At 56.5% G+C, this 22,897-nt stretch overlaps 1 protein-coding gene across 6 annotated transcripts in view; it reads right to left on the reverse strand.

Moving 5' to 3' along the window:
• The window catches only part of TRAPPC9 (trafficking protein particle complex subunit 9), a 570,776-nt gene that overhangs the window by 105,053 nt on the left and 442,826 nt on the right, over positions 1-22,897 (reverse strand). For all 6 annotated transcript variants that reach the window (XM_019459757.2, XM_019459759.2, XM_019459760.2 and 3 more), the window contains one exon: positions 13,872-13,962. In XM_019459757.2, coding sequence (XP_019315302.2) covers positions 13,872-13,962 — 91 coding nt within the window. The remainder of the gene's footprint in view (positions 1-13,871; positions 13,963-22,897) is intronic.

A 22,897-nucleotide genomic window follows, 5' to 3' on the forward strand; every position in this document is an offset into this window, starting at 1 on the left:
AACGGTCCAGGGACGAATCGCCAGCCAAGGGCCTGGGGGAGGAGGCTGTTGTCAGGAGCTGCCCGAGGAAGGTCAGGAGGCTCGGTCTTTGAAGTAGGCCTGACTGCTCAAGGTCTGGCTTCAAAGTGGCCCGGAGGCCAGCGCTTCCTTCTCAGGTCCTCAAATGGGAAGGAGCTATTTTTCCCCCAAACCTCTCAGTACTGCAGACTAAGCTGACCCACATTTGCTTCCAGACCTTTTTTTCCTTCCTAAGAAATTAAACAGCTTAATTTCAAACACATTCCCTCAAGCATCTGCTCTGTGCTTGTTTAGCACATTCCAAATAATGCAGGGCAGACAAAAAACGAGGGTAAGGCACAGCAAGGCCAGCAGCCTGTCCCTGTCCTCCGATGGCAGCCCAGGAAGAGGGACAGACCAGAAGGGGACAGGCTGGGGTCCAGGGTGCTGGGTGTGACACGAGGGAGGTGAGGTGACCTCCAGGCCCCGCTCACACTGGCCCCACACGAGCTCTCGGCCCTGAGCGTCTCCCTGCACCGCTCACTTCCGGCAAGACTGTCCCTGGAGGGAGAGGGGAAGGAGCCTCAGAGCAGGAGCACTCAGAACTGGAAACCAGAGTTTCTACACCCAGACCTGTGTTCCTCCTGCTGCTGGTGGCTCCTGGTGGGGGTGGGGACGGCTCAGACAGGGTCCGTGAGTGACATCAACTGGAGGGAGGTCATCAGGCCGCCAGGCCTCCATCTGCTCAGCCGTACACAGGGGCCGGAGCATAGCTCGGAGGTGGTGGCCGTCCCACCACGAGGGAGCACGGCCCCTCTCCCTTCCCCAGCTGACGGGCAGCACAGCTCGGTGCAGTTCCGGCAAAATGACCCAGATCCATCCTACTTCATGATGTTTGATTTGAAGCAAGTTGCCAAAACGTGAGCTTCTCCATCTGCCACGGGGGAAATGTCTGTGGCTCTGGATGGTCCCCAGATGCTAGCCCCAGAGTATGGGGAGGGCCAGTGCCTGCCCCCCACCTCCAGACCACCCACCATCTTCCAGGGCCCTACTGAGATGTAGGCGTGTGAGAAGGGCCCTTTCCACTTGGCCTGCCTTCCTTCTACAGCCTGGTGTGCCAGGGGTGACTCGGTCACCCCTGTGGCATGGACAGACGGCCCGAGACGCCTCCCCCACCTCCTGGCAAGAGCCAGAAGCCGGGAAGCCCCCTCCTCTGACCCGGAAGCTCCTCATGCCCTGCCTGGGTCCAGGGACCCAGAGGCCAAGCCCTGCGCCCTTGTCTCAGTCGACGCTTCCAAAACTACTGACAGGACGTCCTGCGGCTCATCTCCTCCGTGAGAAGAAGCCGCGGGACTCGAACTTCACACAGAGTGCTGGAGCCAACAAGTGGCATGGCTCCTGCATGCCCCTCAGCTCCGAATCCCGGGCCTGGCTCAGCTCCTGGCACCGACCCGACACGCTCACAAATCTGCCTTCCCGAGAAACTGTGAACGAATCCCTGTGCACACGAGCAGAGGACGTGCTGCCCCAGGCCTGGCCTCCACGGGCTCCCGGCGGCACCACCAGGCTCAGGAAAACAGAGACGGGGGTACCGGACCTGACGCGCTCCAAGCGCCCCCGGGAGCACCTCCCATGCTGAGTGAGCGCAGCCTCTTGGCGGGAGGTTCCCCTTCCTCCGCGGGTGGGCCCCCCGCGGCTTCGACACCTGGAGCTCGGCCTGCCGGGCTGTGAGGCGCCAGGCCCCACGAGGGACTCAGCTTCTGTGTGGTGCATGGAGCCAAAGGCGGGAGCCAGGAAGGACGGCGGGCACCCTGTTCCGAACGCGCCCTCGACCTTTCACGCCGAAGACTCTCGTACCTTTGCAAAAGGCCGAAGAGGCAAGCTTGTCAGCGCGGGGACGGTGGAGGCGCCCCGGCCACCACCGTGCATACCCAGGGCTCCCTGTCTCAGCCGCAGCCTTGGTTTGAGCGCTGGCTGCAGCCAAAAGCACACACGGGACGGAGGAGCCTGGGAGGGGCGCGCATGGCAGTCGGCCCGTTCTCCCCACGGCAGGCTGCAGACAGGATCGGAACAAGGGCAACAGTTAATCCTGCCCGGAAATGCCAATAAACCCTGTGCTTGCAGCAAGGACCGAAGCATCGGGGGCCCAGGAATGGCACTGCCCACCAGCGGGAGCCCCAACGCCATCCCCACCCTGAGTGAGCCACCACCCCCCACCCCCGCCCCGGGCACAGCCCCTCGGAGAGGGGTGCGTGGGGCCTGGCATATGAGCTACTTAAGGACAGGCCCCATTTCCCTAAAAGATGCCTTGCGGGGCCACAGGAGAAAAGCAGGTAGTAAATACATACATTTATCACCGGTTGGTTGGCTGTGGATCCTCCCAGCCACGTCTGGGTCTTAGATCAAGACAGTTGCTAAGGCCGCAAAGCTGGGACGGGAGCCCTAAACAGCTGCCTCCCAAGTCTGCCCGGAGGCGGAGGCAGAGGTGAGGGAGTGGGGCCAGCGTCCAGGAGGAGCTGGCTGCTGCAGGCCTTGCTGCCGGTGGCTTAGCAAGGACACGGCCCCAGCGTCCTACCGCTCACCTGCACTTCTCAATACATGTGGGCACCCACTGTGTCTGCATCTCACCAGGCGTCCTTGCTCCCTTCCGGTGGAAGCCGCGCAGTACCCACCCGCAGCCCTCACCGGGCCTCGGGAAGCAGGCAGCCTGGGGGCACAGCGGAGGGACTCGGAGGCCTGCAGTTGATTTCCTGGCCAGGAGACCTCGGGCGGGTCACCTCGCCCGGCTGGAGGCCCCAGGGCTCTCGTCTGTAACTCTGTGACTGAGTCCAAGGCCCTGAGGCGAACGGATGTGGGAGCGCTCTGTGAGCTCATCCTCAGGGACCGAGGACATGGGCACCGGTATCAGGCATGTTCTCCAGTGAAGCAGGAAACGAGAGGCAGAGCCTGCGTCTACACTTGAAGAGTGTCCACACTAGAGGGGGAGGCCTGGGTGAAGTGACTTAAGACGAGAAGGACACCACCAGCCCAAGGGCACAGAGCTGGCACGGCCTACACACAAGCATCGTGTATTCACACACGGGCCCACACTTGCCGCGTCCCTGCGGAGGACACCCAGGGCAGGGGTGACGTGATGGGGGCTGGGCCGCACCGGGAAGCTCCCCAAGGGGACCTGAGCCTTGGAGGATCTGAGGGCTAGGGACAAGGAGAGGCCGGCAAGGCTCCTGATGGGCCACCGGGCAAACGTGCAAGTGACCCTCTGGCAGAGGCTCCTCCCTCCTCAGGGCTCCCACGGCACCCCTGGATGGCGGCAGCCTGCGAGACACCCCGCATGACCAGACGAAGCCCGGGGTGAGGGGCAGGAGAGGGGAGGGGTGCATCTCAAATGCAGGGGCTGACAGGACCTGGACAGGGAAGAACCACCACCATCAGGACATCCTCCGGCAGCAGCAGGGGACGCGGTGACTGGAGGAGGAGGGAAAGGGGCAGGAGGCGGCGGGGGAGGCGGGCTGCCGGTGGAGAGGCCTTCGTGATGGACAGCCGATGGGTGAGACAGGTCTGGGCTGCGGGGAGTGGCCAGCCTCGCGCGGAGGCCCCAGCGCAGCAGCAACGGGGACAGGCTTCACCAGGTGAGCCCCCAGGCTACCGCAGCCCCAGCCCACATTCAGCAGAATAACCAAGTTCTGGTTCCCAGCAAGGCCCTATTTAACAGCCAGGGCTCCCAGCAGCCCGGAGGATGGGGGGAAACGTGGTCAGAGGACTCCTTCCTCTCCTGCATGACCTCCTCTACCAGAAGCCCTTAGTGCCCCGGCCTGTCCACAGAACCATCCACCCGGCCGGTGCCCGAGGACCTTTCCCGTGTTGTCCTCGGACGAGGCATCCAAGAAAGCGGGACCTCACTGATGGGTACGGTAAATCTTGGCTGGTCCGCGTCTGGACACCCTGTTCAATTACACTGAGCTCCAGCAAGAACATATATTCTCCCCCAAGCCCCGCATTCAGGGACTGGGAAAGGCCTGCAGAATCCAGAGAGAAAGGTTCCTGTGGTGCGGAAGCACCAGGGGCTAAAATTTACTATCATGTGAAGAAACAATGGAAGATGAGAGAAAGACTGAAACGTCCACCTCCTGGGTCAGCAGGTCTCGAAATTTCTTGAAATACAGTCTTCCTGAAGGTACAATGAACACCCAGGCAGTGTGACAGAGCGTAAGCCCCATGGTTGGCCCCAGACACCGATCCCAATGCCAGCTCTGTGACTTCCCGGCTGGTGACCGCACAGCTGCTGGTCCCCACCTGCAGGAGGAGAGGTACTCTGCCTGAGGGGTAGCAGGCGCGTCGTGCAGGGCGGGAGGGAGAGCCGAGAGCACCCGCGCCCGCGGGGAACTGAATGGCCACAGCCCCGGACAGACCCCTGCTGCCAGGGCGCTGGTCCTGGAGGAAAAGTCTCAGCAGATGGCAAGTCCAGTATAACCATCGCTCATGGCCTCAGACCTGGGTGGGGGCAGGTCATTTACCCCAACCCCGAGAGGCCTGCCCACAGCCACTGGTGACAAAGGTGACTTATGCCTCAGCCAAGTGCTGTGTCCATGTGCCAGGGGAGGGCAGGCGGCCACCAGCATCCCAGGACACGGAAAGTATCATCAGGCCCAGGAGGGCGGTGTGAGGCCGCAGGGAACACGTGTCGTATGTGACCTCTGCCTGGCAGGTCCTGTGACCCTGGAACCACGGGCCTGACTTACATCTACACTAATTAGCACCAGTTCAAAGCAGCCAGCTCAGGTCTCTGGATTCCGTGTGGTCAGGCGGCAGGAGCAGAGGAGCGGTCGTCACCACGGACGCTGTCCCCATGGGGTCTGGCGGAAGGCTGCTCTCAGGGCCCAGAGCCGCAGGCACCCTCACAGATGCCTAGAGAGGCTCTCCTCCATGAAGTCAGGTCGTTCTGTCTGCTGGGAACACAGCCTTCCTCCCCAGCGGGTCCATGAACTCCTCGAGGAAAGGGACTATTTCTCTCCCGCACTCACTCACCGAGTATTCGCTCAAGGCTCACTGCTTACCAGTCACTCAAGCAGCAGCTCTGTGCCCACTCCGTGCCAGGTAAGGAGCAGGCCGGGGTGTGGGGATGCAGACGTAACTTGGAGCTCCCAGAGAGCCTGTGACAGGCACGGATACCCCCAGGAGAACCGGGAGAGCTCCAGGGCTGGGGGAAGAGTGGAGCCCAGGGAAAGGGGTGTTGGAGAAGAGTATACGCCTCACGCGGGCCTGGAAAAATGAATGAGCACGACTGACCAGCCAGGAAAGGCAATGGCAGGGGTGGGGGCCTCACCTCACATCATAGGCAGCCTGGCAGAGCCCGGCCCCCTTCCTGCATAAGCCGAGTCCCGAGGCCCCAGGGAGGGTGGTTGTTGAGGGCATCTGCATGACAGAGCGGCCCCACACAGGACACCAAGGCCCAAGCGGGGGGAAGAGGGTGCCCGCCTAAAGGGCAGCCTGGCCGGGGTCCAGAGCATAAGCTGGGGTGTCCCCAGGGCAGGGCCCCTTCGCTGAGAGGCCAAGATCCTGTCGGGGAGGGGCTACAGCAGGTACTTACAGCCAGTTTCTCAGTGCCAAGGGAGAGGGGCACTTTTTATTTTCTTAAGTATTTATTTATTTTTGAGACAGAGAGACAGAGTGTGAGCATTTTGAGAGACAGAGTGTGAGCAGGGGAGGGGCAGAGGGGGAGACACAGAATGCGAAGCAGGCTCCAGGCTCCGAGCTGTCAGCACAGAGCCTGACGCGGGGCTCGAACCCACAAACCGCGAGATCATGACCCGAGTTGAAGTTGGATGCTCAACGGACTGAGCCACCCAGGCGCCCCTGGAAAACACTTTAAAGTTGGATTGCAAACCAAAATTCAACTCCTTGCTTCATCTAAGAGAACCACATGCGGGGAGAGAAAAGGACATCTTAAATGTTTAAAATAAAATGACAGGCAAAGGCATCCCAGCCCAACTAAAAGTAGGCAGGGACAAGAGTAATCGTATCAGACCAAACAACAAGCACTGAAACGGACAAAGAAGGGCACTTCAAGGGATACAGGGCACAGCACGATGAGGGCAAGGAGGATATCTATGCACCACAGACCACCCACACTCGTCCTGCGGACCCAGGGCCACTGCACCCGTGGACAGAAGTCCCCTCGGGGTGAAGAGGGCCCACAGTAGCAGCGGCTGTAAGACACCTCTCAAAGCCTGTGGCGGTTCAAAGAAGTGAGCATCCTAAAGACCTAAGCAACGCAATTAAAGAGGGAATTGAACGGATACGTGTTGCAACACAATATATTTAAAACCAGGAACATGCCTTTCTTTTCATCGTCTGTGGTGTGTTCAACAAAGAATGAAGCACAAAGAAACCTCAGTAAACTCTCAGAGGTGAAAACAGCACTAGGATGGTCACAATTCCCTCACATTACAAAGTCACCACAAGTTCAGGAAACAGAACACCTATGTTTTAAAGGACCCTGGGGACAAAGAGGAAACAAACCAAAATTGCGCAATGCCTGAACCATATCAAACGTGGACACGTCAACTATCAGGACACAGGTAATGGGGTAATTGTAGGAAAATTCATAGCCTTAAAATCATTGCACTAATAATAGGACATTTTAAATAAATGGACTCAACAGCTGGCTCCGTAAGTGAGGAAAAACTAACAGAGTGAGCCCACACGAAGCAGCAGTGTGAGGACGGGAACGGCAGGTACTGACTTAGAGAAGGGAGAACGGATGGGGAGGAGATCATCGGTTAGCCGGCTGAATCAAGAAAAAGAGGAGGAAGGAAAATTATATAAAAGAAACAAAACTGAGAAAATGACCTCAGGTGAAAAGGCAGTTAAATACCAACAGAAGTTCAATGTTTAAAAAGTGAGCTCCTTCTGAAGTTCCGTAAAAACATGAAAGGTGTTCCATAGGCGCAGGGTTCCGACTTTGCAAGTAAATGGTCTGGTGCACGATAGTATGAATGCAGTTAAGCCTCGAATTGTACACTTTAAAATGGCCCAGATGGCATATTTATGTGTTTTTATCACAGTTTTAAATAAAGATGAGAAAGAGAGGCAAGCAAATGACATGGAAGCAAATACTCAAGCAAATATTAAAATATACTATCAACCCATAATAGTTACGAGGGTGGTTCTGCCTCATGGGTGGAAAAAGATCCATGGAAGAGAGTCCAAAAATGTTCCTACACACGAGAAAAACGACACTGCTTATTAGTGGAGAAAGTTTACCATTAAGTGACTTGGACACAATTAAATGGTTTTCTGGGAGGAGAGGCTCCATGCCTCGTTCCTCACACCTTAATAAATTCCAGATCAAGAGGAGATCTCAGTGTTGCAGTGGATGAGCCCATGAAGCATGAGAATTTAAAATATGCATATAATCTAGAGGAGGGAAGTCTTTCTAAGCATGACACAGAAACAGAAGATATTTTTAAAGAGCTTGCTAAATTTAAAGTAAGCGACTTCCAGCTTGTCTCGCTCATGTGAGGACTGGCACGCTTACTTGTTCCGACAATGTTCAGGAGAGCGAACGACCAGGAACCACCTAAGGGCTGGTCAGAAGGCGGAGTACGGACAGAAGAATGTGGCCGCTCCGTGTGGGCGGCCGGGGGAGGGTACCCAGGACCTGTCGGTAAGTGAGGAAGACAAGTGGCAGGACTCCCTCATGGGCTTCCCCGGGGAGAGGAGAATGCAGCAGGTGCTGGCACAGCTCGGCCTGTGGGATGGGACGGCTCCGGGGCGAGGGGGGGGGGGGGGGGACAGGGGCAGGACAGAGACTCCACACACAGCTTGCTGCACCTCCCCAATTCTGAAGCTCGTTTGTGCCTGTTTATCTTTGCAAAAGCAACAGACCAAACGCGGAGTGTGTGGCCTCGAAGGGGTTACACTTAGACGGGAGCTTAGCAGGAAGCTTCGATCAGAGTCTCTCCCTCTGAGGCAGGGGCACAGGCCTAGAATCACTCCTCACTCTGCCACCCGCATGCACGCCAGGGATGGGGACGTGAGCTTTCTATAAAACAAGGGTGGTCTTTCCAATCTCTCAGGGTTGTCGTGGGGACTGTGTGGCTTGGGGCACGTTCAGTGCCAGCAGACGTCCACCCCAGGGCATTCTCCACACAGGGAGTGGTGCTGATATCGCTGGTCCCAGTTTGAGAGCTGGGACGTTTCTTGGCTTGGTGGCTCGGGTCTGTCATAACCAGGGTGCCTGGCCCACTTGTGCTGGGCAGGGAGCTCTCCCAAGTCTTTGCCCATCAGGGACTGGAGACCTGCCGCCTGGCACCCTGGAGATCTCAGACCTGTCTCCTTTCTTCTCAGAGCTTGACAGCCGCACGCACACCTGTCCTTTCTCAGCACCTGTGGAGCAGGGGCACGGTGTAGCACGTGCACTGGACCTCTCATCTCCTCCTGGATGGCCTGTCCTGGCCCAAGGGGCCACAGGGCACCGGGGAGACCCCATACACCACACTGCAGAGACACGAACCTTGATTTCCCAGATTCGGAGTCAAAAGTTGAAAGGCATGGCCCCGTGGCCCATCCTCCCGTGGGCAGAGACTTACTGCAGAAATCTTCTTCCAGAAGGAAGGTGGCTCTTAAAGAAAGTGGCAGGCAGCTGACGGCTGGGGGGCCCAAGGCAGTCCCCCTGAGCGTGGCCCAGACGGGTACCTCGAAGGGGTTCAGTAGCCATTTGCTGGGTGGACGGCCGGGTGACTGGGGGCAGCACAGGGCATGTAAGAAAGAACCACAGGTCTGCAGAGAACCCTGGATCACAGGGAGCAGATCAGATGCGGAAGTAGCAACTTTGGGGACAAATTATATGACCTTTTCACTCACCAGCTTCTCCCGTAAGATACGTAATAACGCCAATCTCAGTGGGTGATTACGGAGAGTGAGTGAGGGGACAGAGAAAGCGACCACGAACTGTTCCTGACGTGCTGCGGTAAGCTCTCCACAAAGTTACTCTTTGGGGGGAAATCATCACAAGAAAGCAGTGCTCCCAAACATTATTTTACAACTAGGATGCCTGGGACCAAGGAGAAGATTGGGGTGGAGGGGGGCGGAGGAACAGGTGGGAAGACGGGTCTCACAGAGGTGCCTGGCCCCACGAAGCCTGCCTCACCGGTGGGCCTGTGTACTAACACTCTCTCCCAGGCACGGATGCTTGGAGAAATCCACAGCCCTGTGCCATCGCCAAGTTCCCTGGGAAAGAGGCAGGGGTCAGCGGGCAGGCTGGGCCTCCAGGGAGGCCTGGGCCACCTGCGGCCACGTGTGGCTGTCGCCTGTCCTGCCGGACGGCTGGCTGGAACCTGGCTCTCCACGTGCCCTCTCGAGGCGTCTGAGACACGACATCACTTGCTGACTCACCACAGCCATTGCGCACGACTCTCAGGTCGGAGACAAACTGAGCTCCACAAGGCCTCCACGTGACACATGTGACAAAAAGACACTCTGCCGAAGTGCCCCCATGATGCAGCCCCACCTCGAGGCAAGGACAGCCTGGCTTCCTGGACCCCAGATCCAGACTCCTGAACAGGGTTGCCGAATGCAGCAGGTGACACGGAGGTAGGAGGATCAATGTTCAGACGCGACAGGCCTGCAGGTGGTTCTGTGCCTTGTCCCCAAGTGCAGGGCTGGCCCCTCTGGAACAAGGTGGCTGCAGGAGTCTGGTTCCTGAGCTGCCTCTGGCCTCTGCATCCAGGATGCCAGGCTGTGTGTGGGTGGTCTGTTAAGCGACCTGGGTCCACCACCCACATCAGACCAGGAGCGTCCTGAAGGCAGGGATGAAGTGGAACTTCTATCTGGGTCTCTGGCACCCGAGACAGCGCGTGCTACAGACTGGATGGTCAGATAGACAGCTATCCACTGAGTGAACGTACAAATCCCTCGATCCAACAATCTAGGTTTTCCCGGTAACCTTAGGTGACAGAAATCCCTGAGCACCTCCTACGCTGTAAAAGGAGAACAGTAAGGCCTTACAGACTCGCACAGGTTGGACAAACCGCACGGAAAGTGTGGACCCCGTGTCGCGCTCTCCAAACGTGAGGGCATTGTTCCCTGAGGCAGGACACCAGTGTCACGTGTCTGCTGGTCCCCAGACCCATGACTCTCACACCCGTGCGCGTGGCCGGCACATCACAGCCCGGGTCGGGGCCGGAGCGCATGGTGGGGCTGGCTTGATGATGACTCAGAAGATGTGCGCTCAAAATATCCACTGCCTAACGTAGCCAGCACCTAACCTGTACTCCCGGCTGTCAATGAAAGCACAGACCATCCCTGATATACCTAGGAAGCTACAGAAAGTGTCATCAGCTGAGGGAGGTGGCAGGGGGCACAGTAATGGGACACTGAAATCAGTGTGGCAGACCGCTTGGCCTCATTTGTCACCACACCCGGCACCTACGGACCAGAAGGGAAGCAGCCCTCAGGCAGTCAGGGGATGCTGGGCTCTGCCACCCGCCCTGTCCTCCCGCCTGGCGGGCAGGGCAGTTTCCAGCCGGAGACGGGAGCACCTGGGAAGCTGCAGCCCAATGATGCTGACCTGGGGTCCCGCCCTAGCCCTGCCCTGCCTCTGGATGCACCCCAGAACCCCAGCTTCCTCCTCCCCACGACCAACAGGCACCCAGCAATTCCGCGGTCCCCCACCCGCCTCAGAGGCAGAGAAGCGCGACCTCGCTGGGATCACGGACATCTCCGCAAACCCTCACTGAGGACCTGCTGAGGACCTGCTGCGGTCGCGGCCTCCGTAAGAGACCGAGGCTCAGAGGACTCGTCCGCTTGCACGAGGACGTCACCGCGAGGAAGCAGCAGAGCCGAGGCCAAGATGCATGGCAGCCTGGTGCCAACAGCGTGCCCGTTCGCGCCAGGTGATGCCACCATCACACACGGATGCCGACACGTTTGCGCTCTCCAACCGCCCCATGAAACAGTAACGACTTCAGAGGTTCCTTGCAGAGGGACTGACCCCCAAACATGGAAAAGCTCTATGTGCAAGCCGCTGCATGCAACCTGCAGAAACATGAACATCTCAAAACAACCCAAACATCCAACAACAGACCAAGCACTACGTGACCTCACATCCGTCTGATGAGGTTACCACTAGGCCTTTAACAGTGAGCATTCAACAGGCCTGTGATACAGGAGATATGTTTCGTCAAGTAAAAAATAAGAAAAAAAAAAAAAAAAAAAAAAAGACGCAATATACAGACACGGTCCGGGCATCTCTATAAACAGAATTTAAACTTGGGGATAGCAAAAAGGCTTAGAAATACACAAAAGTTCAATGAAATAGAGGTTGTTTTGGAAGCTGGGAAGAGGGTCATTTTTTTCTGACCACGTTTCTGATTTTGCCTGGCTTTCCGCGGTGAGAATATATTCTTTTTATCGAGTCATCTGGTGGAAAGGTCAAGATTCCAGTTGAGGGCGTCTGCCTTTGAACGTGGATCAGTCACCCCTCAGCGGGGCGGTGCTGGACAAGACGGCTGACGTGGCCGAGCCGCAGCATCCTCGTTTAGGGAAGGACACGTGCAGCACGCGAGGGTACCAGAAGTGACCATGTGGGTCCTCGTACCTCGCCTGGTATGTTATACACACGTGCAGAGTGGTGAAAGTAACAGGCTGGATGTTGGGTGGCCCACCTGAGCCTGCTCTAAGTCAGAGAGAGGACCCTGCCGGCACAGGCCAAGCCGGCCAGCGTTCGGTCAGGTGAGCGAGGGCCCGGCCGGGCTAGGCCACCTGTGCAGCACAATCTGGACCCCCTCAGGTCGGAGGAGGGGCCCAGTCATGGGGCGGGGACGGGGCAGACCCCAGGCCTGCCTGCCGTGAGGAGGGGGGTATAACCTGCGGGGTTACGGAAGGGTGGGCACTGGCATGGGCAGTGGCCAGGGAGGAAGACCCTGTCCGCTGTGGACGAAACCCACCGCCGTCCCTCGTGGGCCACCGCGCCAGAATCGTGCTCACAACACCACAGAGGAAGTGGCCTCAGAAACCCCAGTGCCCACAATGTCCACGTCGCCATCAACAGTCACGTATTCACTTAGCAGAACAGCTCAAGGGACTTAACGTTCACGTCTTTTGACTCAGAACTCCGAAACTACATAACTGGTCCAGGCAGAAAACCAGACAAAAATCTGAGCATGAAGATGTTCACTGGCAACAGCCAGATACGGTAACAGACAAGTTAATTACGACACTCGGACCAGGAAGACATCATGCGCGGTTTCTGGGGGTGTTAACGCCGTGGGTACAAGAACTCGGCTGGTGGGACGCTCCGGGACACGACAGGTGTGGCACCTGGCCGCCCCCATGCAGGAAGCGGCACACGTCCTCCCAGCGACACTGCTTGGCACAGTGCCTTCCAGGTCCTAGGATTTTCTTTTCAAGCCATACATCTTCTCCAGGATAACATAACTAACACCTGTGTCATCTACCAACCTGCTGCTGCGCAAATGACGCGTGTAGGACAGCTGACCCAAGTTGTGTTAACAGAAAAGAAAAACACCCGTAAGGAATCCAGAGCAAAGGCAGGGACCTCCAGGCGGGCTCTGGAAGGAGTCCGGAACCTCTGGGACCCACTTCAGGGTGTGGCTACGGTGGGACCGTGTGGGCCCTGGCCAAGTTCTTTCTTTTGGTGGACAGGATATGTTAACACAAGTTTTGATTTCATTTTGTTTCACGGGGCTGGCTTCCTGGGCCTGTCCCAGCCCTGGAGGCAGGGCGGTCTGGGTGTCTGAGCCTGCTCAGCTAACCACACCTGGTGGAAACAGCTGGCTGTGTCCAGGTAAGCAAGAGATCGGACATTCCAACCTGGAAAAGTGGGCTGAGGGAAGCCCCCCATGGGGCAAACACTGATTCTCTGCAGAAACACCCCCTTCCTTCCACTCAGGCCGGACGCACGAAGGAGCCCCTTGGGTGTAAAAGGCCATCCATTCACTGCTGTCACGTCGGCAGCTCACGGACTCCCGCCGGCCTTCATCTGTGAGAGCAGGAGCCGGGCAGCGAGGAGAGCCCCCCCCCCCCCCGCAGTATGTGGGGGTCGAGCAAACTGATGGGGGAGGAAGGGAAGGCCAGGAAAAAGGTTTTTCTCTTCAAGCCCCTGGGACAATTCCCATGTGTTTCTAACAGGCAAAAGGAGGAGATCATACTTTAATTAACCAGAGAAAAGACTTGACACTAATTACAATGATATCTGGGGTATAAAAAAAAAACAAAAAAACACACAAACTGCTTGCTCGCATCTGACCTAAAATAGATTATATAATGAAACCGTTTCCAGAAAATAATGAAGCCTCTCACTTCAACAAAAATGCACTTAGCTTGTTTCTCAACAAAGCAGTTTTGACTCCTATCTGGGAAGACACAGGCCAGGGTAACGGCTTCTGGTGCAACAGGAAGCAGACATTTGGAAAGATCGTTCCAGGTGAACTCACGGGCCGAGGACCCAGTCAGGGTGTTGACCACACAGGCACCCTTCCGGGCTGACCCCGTGCGAAGCCGTCAGAGCTCATCCAGAGAAGGGTAGGAGCAAGGAGGCTGCACACCTGCTCGCGTCCGCCACGCCAATCACTCAAGACCCAAACGCGGAGGGGGGCCGCGGCCACGCACACGAGGCCAAGTGCCACCACGGAGGAGGTCGGACTCCGCGGCGGCTAGAACCATACGGGGTCTCGACGTCCACCGCCACACGCGTATCTGGAGGGCGTTGACCCTTTCATGGGTCCGTGCTGACGGGACACGTCTGAATACGCACCCTCGCCGTGGCCGGCTGGCCCACGCAGCCGCGCTCAGGAGCAGATGCGGGCGCGGGGAGGGCCGCGCTCACCCGGCGGGGACCGGCAGGTACTCACCCCACTGCAGCGGGGCCAGATGCAGATGCTCCAGGACAAGCTGGCTCAGGAGCCCTTCCACGCTCGCCTCGCCGGTGCGCTTCAGAGACGGGTGAGAGCCAGTCAAGGAAAAACCTGTTCCCGCCGAGCCCCAGGGACAGGAGGAGGAGTTCTGGAAATCTCTACAGACTCCCACACGGGAACCCTCCCACAGCAGATCCAGGTCCCCCTTCTTCGCCAGTGATGGCCCAACCAACCACTGAGACGTGACCTGCGGCTGGAAAACAGGCATATAAACACGGCGAGTGCCTCTGTCCCCTCAACCTACATCAAGTAAAGCCGCTGCCGTGTAAAGAAGGGGAATCCATCGGGATCATTCTGATCCAACAGCTATTCTCGCTGGCGGAAATAAGGAAAATGGAAGTCGTTTTTCCTTAATGAGGCAAACTATGGCTCATTGTTCAATGTAACCCGATGTGTTTCTGGACACGTGTTGGCTTCATGCTGGTTTCCTGTCTGGCGTGCTACACGTCTTGATGTAATCACACATATTATTACAAATGGCTCACTTAGGCCAGTTCGTAATTGAGGAAGTCAAGGTTTCTCAGCAAGTACCAGTGGATGAAGAAATTAGGTTTAGGAAGGCAGAAAATAGATGTCTCCTGGGCGCTAATATTCAACAGCCAATGCAGCACTCAGACACAGATCCGCAAACCTCTTTCCCTTTTCCTACATGAATTTAAGCCACAGAATGTAAGTTGCAACCAAAAGGGAAGAATTCAGTTCCTGACACTCTTCCCTGATTAGGGAAGTGAAAAGAAAACCCTCTTCTTTCTGCTTTTAGCAAGTTAACTGCACCCAGGAAACATATCGTGGCTCTAATCCGAACCATGGGTGGCCATGCGTGGAGGATGCCGAAATAACTCAGACAGGAGCTCGGACCTGGGAGGCTTACATCTGGGTGGAGATGACAGCACAGGGACAGAGGGCCGTGCCCAGCAAGACGGAGGGCAGCTGTGTGGGGACAAAGCCACGCAGGCAGGGCAGATCAGGGCCCAGGGGGAGGCACAGAGGCACCAGGGCCCCGAGGAACAGAGACTAGAGCTCCCAGTCCTTCCTGCCGAAGGGCCTGGCACACGGGGGCCACGTGATCATCTGGGTGGGAGCATCTGGGCGCAGGGACACTGAGAGCAGCGAGGACACACCGGCCGGGCACCCAGGAAAGCTCGAGAGGGCAGGGCTGAGCGCGCACGGCAACAGGACTCGGCGGGGAGAGCAGGCCAAACAGTGCAGTGACGCCGGGATCCCTGCCTCCCACTCCGCCCCTAAGTCCTTCTTCGGCTATTTAGGACCTCTTCCAATTCTTCCAAAACACCGTGTGCTCTCTCTGGACTCCATGTTTCCCGCAGCTGTGCTGTGTTCCTAGAAGTGCCTCTCCCTGCCCTCCTCCTTCAACTCTCAAGCCCTCCCTGAGCCCCGTCCCTGCTCTGAAGGCACTCGGGCCTCCCTGTGGCAGCCCGCCCCAGATGTGCCCACTCTCCAGTGCTCAGCCTAGACACCAGCCCGGCAGCTGCATGAGGGCCCAGCCCTCGTCCTGGGACCTACACAAGGCCCTAGAGTTGCTCGGTGCATTCTGTCTGATGAATAAACAAACTCAGGATGGTTACACGTCCTCGACAGGTGGTACAGGAGCCCACAGCCCTCAACACGCGGCCCAGAGGCCGCAAGACCCGGAAACTTCCCTACCCTGAGCCCAGTGCCTGCCTCTAGCCGGTGCCCTCTGCAGACGCTCAGCCCCAAACTCCAGGGAACCCGTGCTGCCTGCCCCCACCACACCAACCCGGACATCAGCTGGGCAGGCATGAAAGCAGGCTCCTTTCGGCCAAGCTGAGCTCCCCAACAGATGTGGGAAAACGCGGGGGCACTGCGGTCCGAGCAAACGGCACCTGCCCCCTCTGCCCCTAGAACGGTGGGTTCTGGATACCCTCAACCCGGCTGTGAGTCCTGGCACCACCACTGACACGCACTGGTCAGTCTACCTACATTCCTGGGTCTATTTCCTCACCTGTGAATGGGCGTAACAGCCCACGAACTTCACAGGACGGTCCTGAGGAATAAATGGAACTGCAGTCCGGGCCACGGTGAGCAGGCCATAAATGTCCCGTCCACGCAGACCCCTCCCCAGGCCCTGATGACGTCGTGCCTGGTGCGCGGCCAACCACACAGCGCCAAGCACTGTGAGCTCCCATGTCTCGGAGGCCCCGGAGTCAGCAAGCTCGTGGGGACAGCTCTCTCTCTCCCCCCACCCCCCTCTAGGAAGGCAAGCACAGCGGTGCTGGGGACTTATCTCCAACAGAAGAGGGAACGGAGTCCTTGGAGGGAGCGAGCGTTGGTGCACACACCCGACCCCAAGGCCCCGCTGGCCCTCCTGCTCCCTCAAAGTGGCAACAGGGTGGCATTCCCGAGCAACCCCGCGGATGCCCTGGCCCCTGGGTGTGTCACAACCGCTCAGTGTCCTTCCGTCCTCAGGCCACATCCCAGTGAGGGGAGCCCACTTCTTGGCACAGAGTGTGGGGGCATGGAAGCCACCTGGGGAGGGTCCTGCCAGTTTCCATCCCCCCAGCGGCAGCCAGGGCCCCTCGGCTCCATTACCTGCACAGCAGAAAGCCCGGCATCCAGGATGCACTGCACCTCAGGGGTGACCGGCGCAGCCCCCTGCCCAAGCCAGGACAGACACACAGCGTCCCAGACGGGACCCCGCACTCAGCACTCCCACCCCCACTGCTCGGGAGCCCGGGGGGCTTACCCAGCTGGCGACAGGCTGACACGGGGAGGAGGGGGTGCGTGCCAAGACAGGCCGGAGCCTCATACCGAGACTCATTCCGGGCAAGTCAAGCTCCAGAACGGAGGACCCTCTCTCTGCCCACATCTTCCTGCAGGCGTCGCCCCTCTCAGTTACTCCTCTGAGCCTCACTCAGGCTCTGGGCACCTGATCACACTCACAGGCCGAGTGGGGGACCCTGGCTGAATGCGGAGAGGGCCCAAGGCCACCCAGGGTCTGTTCTCTCTACTTTAAGACTGGGAGGAGAACTTGTCTCCAACATGAGACTCTGAGATCTCAGAAACTTGTTCTCCCCAGAACTGGGCATTTAGGTCCAGAGTGGGGTTCAGAAAATATCTGTGGTTGTCTGTGATTGGCCACCCGGCTCCCCCAGAGGAAGAGGGTTCAGCCTGCTGCTTAGACCACCTGCTTTCACAGCAGCTGAAGATAACGGGCCTTCTCCACCCCAGAGCCAAGGAGCATTACCTGTGCAAACAACCACTGAGTAAACGGCAACGCACTCTCCCTTCCCTGAAACTGGATGTTCTCAAGAGAAGTGCTCAATATTAAAAATTTATTCAGGGGCGCCTGGGTGGCTCAGTCGGTTGAGCGTCCGACTTCGGCTCAGGTCATGATCTCGCGGTCCGTGAGTTCGAGCCCCGCGTCAGGCTCTGTGCTGACAGCTCAGAGCCTGGAGCCTGCTTCACATTCTGTGTCTCCCTCTCTCTCTGCCCCTTCCCTGCTCATGCTCTGTCTCTGTCTCAAAAAAAATAAATAAACATTAAAAAAAAAAAAAAAAAAAAATTTATTCACCGGGAAGGTCTCTGTCTTAAGGAACAGGACATTGTATGGTGTTTAATTTCCATGGATAATGACTGACCGTCGACCGTGTTTCTTCTTCTCACCCCACGGATCCGAATATTCTAATTTTAACATGTGAGACGCCGTATTAACTTACTTCTCCAGGTGAGGAACGTGACAGAAGCGATTCCGGTCAGGGAAGAGTGGAGGGCTTCTCTGGAGAGGGGAACGCAGGGCCTGGCCCACACAGGGGGGCAAAGACCCGCCCTAGGAGGGGGCAGGCACCTCACTACTTCAGTGTCGCCTCGGGGCGGGGGCTGGGGGGACGTGCTCACGTGCTTGCTCACGGACATACGTGCGGGCGTATGCCCACGGCCAGACCAGAGCACAGCTCACCAGGCCCCTTCTTCTCGCTTGGCGCTCACAGTCTAGTGGCAACGGGCCAGGCAGGGCCGGCTGCCCTGTGCTTCCTCCTCAGACTCCCCAAATCCCTCAGGCATGTGGGCTTTTGGGGGGCAGGCAAAACGTTCAGACCCCAACCTAACCCTATGGATCCGCACGGGTGTGGTTGTGCACAGACTCTAATAGCCAAGATCACTTTCTGGCTGAGGCCTGGTCTAAGCACCTTACACAAACTGACTCAAAGTCTGTCACCCACTAAGTACTAGGCCAACTTTGCACACGAGGAAATGGAGGCACAGGGAGGTTGGGACACTGGCCCAAAGCCACACAGCCACGATTAGTGCCCAGTCTCACTCCAGAGTCTATGTTCTTACTCACTGCTCAAAGCTGTTACATTATAGACAGCAGACAACAACGTAAGACCCAGAATGTCAAAAGTTCGGTTCGTGGGCCAGTGTATACACACCAGCGTAGAGTCACGAACGCCCAGGTGGTATTCCGCTCCCCACCAGCACTCACTCCCTCCCAGGCCTCACCCCACAGAAACCCTGACGTTGGGCCCTCTCGGCCGTGCCTAAAGGAACACAGAGAAATTACCCCTCGGGCCAGGGGCTCTCATGGGAAGAAACCAGGGCCCCCAAGACGGTCCTGACAGTCCAGCTGCCTCTCTCCAACAGAGCTGTACCTCCCAGGACAGTCTCCCTTTGAGAATCCATGAGGCAGAGGCCCGAGGGCCTCACCAGGAAGAGAGCAATACAAAAAGTGACCACACAGGAGAGGGAGGCGCGGAGGAGGGGCCACCCTGACAGCATGAGGGTAGGGGTGCCTCCTCCACGTGTTAACTCACACCGCACGGCCAGGGTACAGACACCCGCATCCCGTTTGTTATCGTAAACACAGCGGCGCGCTCCAAAGCCGCTCCGTTCGTGGCTGTCCTCCGATGATCACAGGCACTGATGCCTCAACATCTATCTCCCCGGGGGCACCGTGAGCACGTCTTTCATCGTTCAAGTGCCAGCGTCTTGCACAATGCCTGGGCCCCAGTGATGGCTCGATAAATGTTGACGTCACCTAATGAATGAAAGTGTGAATGCACATTTGCGTGACTGTCAGCATGCAGAAGTGGGTGGCTTTCATCAGAGGCTAACTTTCACTGGTGTGCGGTGCCCCCAGCTCTCACTGCCGGAGCAAGGAAATTAGGACCCTCTGATAGGATTACTCCAGCGTCACCGTGGGACACCCGGTAGAGCCCTCGGCACAGCCAGGCACATGTGGCTATTACAACAGTTCGGAATGTGAGGACACAGAGCCTCGGAGAGGTTGGCAACTTGCCTGCTGTGAGTGACAGAATGGCCATGAGGCCTGGCCCATTACTCAGCAGCACAGGGCACTAACAGGGAGCGTGGCTGGGTTTCTCAGCTAATATGAGCCCACCTCCCTCTCCAGGAGGCACGAGGTAGACACAAACGCACTCCCAGGCAACGCTGGCCCAATTCTGTGGACCCCTCTGTGACCAGCGTTCAGCACTGCAAGCCTGACCATGGCCAGCACATGGCTGGTCTGCTCCGTCCCTGTCGGTCAATCAGCCAGAGCAGCACGCGCTGCCATGACACCACCAGGGAGAAACACAAGGAAACAGCTTTTCTTAGAGAACTTAGAGATTTTAGGCAATAGACTCTCACCTGGGATGGGTCTCTAAGAGGGGATGGCACCTGTCAGTCCCATGCTGGGACTCCTCTTTTCCAATCCCTGAATGAATAAGATCCATGGGAAACAGGATGAGGGGTCACCCCCCTCCCAAGAGAATGATCCAGGAATGGGCCAATGCCAGCCCCCAGTGAAACCACAGACCACTGTGCAGGTACTGGGTGGTCACAAAGAGTGGGGTCCTTCTTGGGATAAATCACTTCTGCTGAGTCAGTCCCCTAGGCCCTGATCCTGCCACTCACTCGGGTCAGCATCTCCCTGCTATCATGGCCCCAGTGCTACCCAGAGACAACCTCCCTGTTGGGAAAACACATCCCCTGCAGAGTCTGATGAAGGACTAGAGCCCAGGGACTTGCCAGGCAGTGGCAAAAAGCAGTTACATTTCCCTTCGCTCCCTTTGCGGCCACCATGTGAAGAGCTACTTTCTCCTTATAAAGACAACACCAAGTCCCCCTTCCTTAGCTCATGACCATGTCCCTGCACAGCACTCTGTGATTCACTGTAATCAAAGAGATGAAGGGAAAGCGGTATTTCACGTGTGGCGCCGGCCAGGTAAGCCAGCCTCGCTTTTTTCAGTTTGGGTTTCAGCTGCGATCTGGTGGGCCACGTGCCTCACAGGCACACAGAAATTCACTCTCAAGGGTGACCAATTCCCAACATACAACATGCTCCCAGAGGAATTCTAAGACTCAGACTCAAAGACATACATTGCAAAAGACGGGGGCTGGGGAAGGGAACAAATGTTGGGGGCATTCCTGTCGGGGCAGGTTCTGTGGCAAGCGTTCTACATGTTCCCTTCAACCAGGGGGGGGCTGTTCCAGTTGACGCAGTGCAGATGAGGAACCGGAAGCTGGGAGCACAGAGCAGGGAATCCCCCAGAGATCCTTGCACCTCAGGCATCCCAGGGCTTTCCCACAGAATGGCAGCTCCACAAAGGAAAGAGATCTTGTTCAACATTACAGCTTCCAGACGGGCCAACCTCCAAAAGTTCGAAAACCCCCGTGATGGCAAAGCTATGGGAGTACAGGCATAAGACTCACACTCTGCTACTGGGCAAAGGAGAAAGTTTACTATGAAGATGCAAAGTTTTCCAAGGCATGCACAGTTAAGTGGAAAAACCAAGATGCAAAACATTCTTTACACAAAATACTTTTGTGTAAAAAAAAAAAAAAAAGTATGTGTTTGCAATTATAGTTTCAGTGAGAAATTCTGACATACGTGGAAGGAACGGAGAAAAACGGGCATGTGGGGATGACGGGCAAGATGGCAACACCTTTTTTTAAGATGTGTTGAGCCACGTGCATCTTTTACACATTTAAAATCAACATTTTAGAAAAAGTCAACAATACAGTTCTGCTGATAACATTATGAAACAACACCCAGAGCAGCTGAAGTCAACACGCCTCATCCCAGTCAGAAGGGAGAGGGGCTCAGCATGCAGGTTGTCAGCGGATTTGGGTTCAACATGCACATTTTCATGTTTCTTTCTTTTCTGATTCCCTCCAGGGGTATCAGATTAAGACTTCAGAACATGGTATATTACTTCCTCTTAGGGAAAAAAAAAATATGCCAGACTTTCGAGGCGGATCTCACCACAGTGCTTGAAACGTAGAAATAGTGCCTACTGGACAGGGCCAGGATGAGGAGTTTTGAAATGATTATCAGAGGAGCAAGTTAGCGTGTGAGTAGTTACAAAGTTGCCAAATGGCACTGGGGCTCTGGAAACCATTCCAATAACATATTTCTGTATTAATTTGCTTCCGGACATGAGCCATAAAATTATACAGCTGAGCTAATAAAGCTAATTACCTGCATGCATGCCCCTCCCTTTCAGCCCCATAAGCCACCAAAAAACAGTCTGCTGTCTGAGCCTGGACCCAAATGCAAAGCTGGCTGACCAGTCAGTCATGCAGCTGCCCTCATCACCTGCTAGTACACGCAAGACCGCAACGTGGCCGTAGCGAGGGTGGAGGTGGAAGCGGTCACTAAATGATGATGGTGTTCTAATCCCTGTCATCATTTCTGTTAGAAGGAATGCTTCCAAAGTGCTTCCCATGAGAAAGGCCCTTTGGTAAGGAAGTGATACATATCGTTGCAATTTAATGCTATCTTTAAGACTTCAGAACCCGATGGGTGTAAGGTAGGAGCTGCTATTTCTATTTCAAAAAATTCTTTTAAACTTGGGCACAAGGTGAGAGCAAGAAAGGTGACACAGCCGTGAGGCGGCAGGATCCAGGTAGTCTGACCCTGCAGCCCCCAATCGGGACCCCACTTTCTGACAGCTTCCGGTAAACACTGGATCAATTCTTCACGGTACCCTCGGTGTGGACCCACAACCTCCACACCGGACAGACAAGGATCTTTCTGTGCACAGGGCTGGGTCAAGCCAGAGCCCCGAGGCTGCGGGGGTGGTGGAGCTGGCCATGCGGGGGACTCTCCGTGGTGCTGAAAATGCTCCCTGCCTTTAAAACCCTTTCTGGACACCCAGGACACAGCAATCACATCTCCAAGCAGCCCGCATGTCTTTGTCCTGAGATCCTGCTCCTGTCCCTTAGGAGGGCAAGGATGCAATGCCACAGCAGGACTGTGGAGACCCTGTTGGCATGGACCCAGGCTTTGTGGATCTCCTAAACCACACCCACATATAATGATCCACAATCTGTGTGCCTGAACCAGAAGAACACACAAGCTCCCAGCTCAGGTTAGCACAACCCACATTCTGCCTCTGGGGTCCCCAAAGGCAGTATCTAACTCCCAGCAAGAAATGCCAAATATCCTTTATGGTGCCCTCCATGCTTGCCATTTCTGCCTCAAAAACACTGCTGAGTTACCTAGAGTCACTGCTGTTGGCTCACTCCTACTGGTCACAAACCCTTGAAAGGTGGTGATCCATGAGCCCAGGGTCTGGTGCTGGACCTTGCTCAGCATGAACTTCTGCCCTCCCCTCCCCAAACTAGCAAGGTCAATAAACAGGCAGCCATACCTTCCCAACTGCTTAGCTGAATTCAGAGGACTGCTTGTGGTCGTAAGCCCCAGGAGAGTAGGTGTCGTCTCTGGTCACCAGCACTGTGCCTGGCACACCGTAGGTGCTCAATAAATGCCTGCCTCTTCCCTGAGCACGTATTATGTGTTAGTTACCTACAAATCATCTCATACAGTCCTTACAACAATGTCAGATTGATGAAACCTCTTCGAGGATACTAAGAAACTTCTCCAAAGCCACATAGCCAAGAAGAGTGTGAGGTTCATATTCAGTTGATTCCAAGTGCACTGCTCATTCCCTGCTAGACTTTCTCCACACGTGCCACATGTTTCC

Source organism: Panthera pardus, unplaced genomic scaffold (genome assembly GCF_024362965.1).
Source record: "Panthera pardus isolate Hobbes unplaced genomic scaffold, ASM2436296v1 HiC_scaffold_7, whole genome shotgun sequence".
Classification (NCBI taxonomy): domain Eukaryota; kingdom Metazoa; phylum Chordata; class Mammalia; order Carnivora; family Felidae; genus Panthera; species Panthera pardus.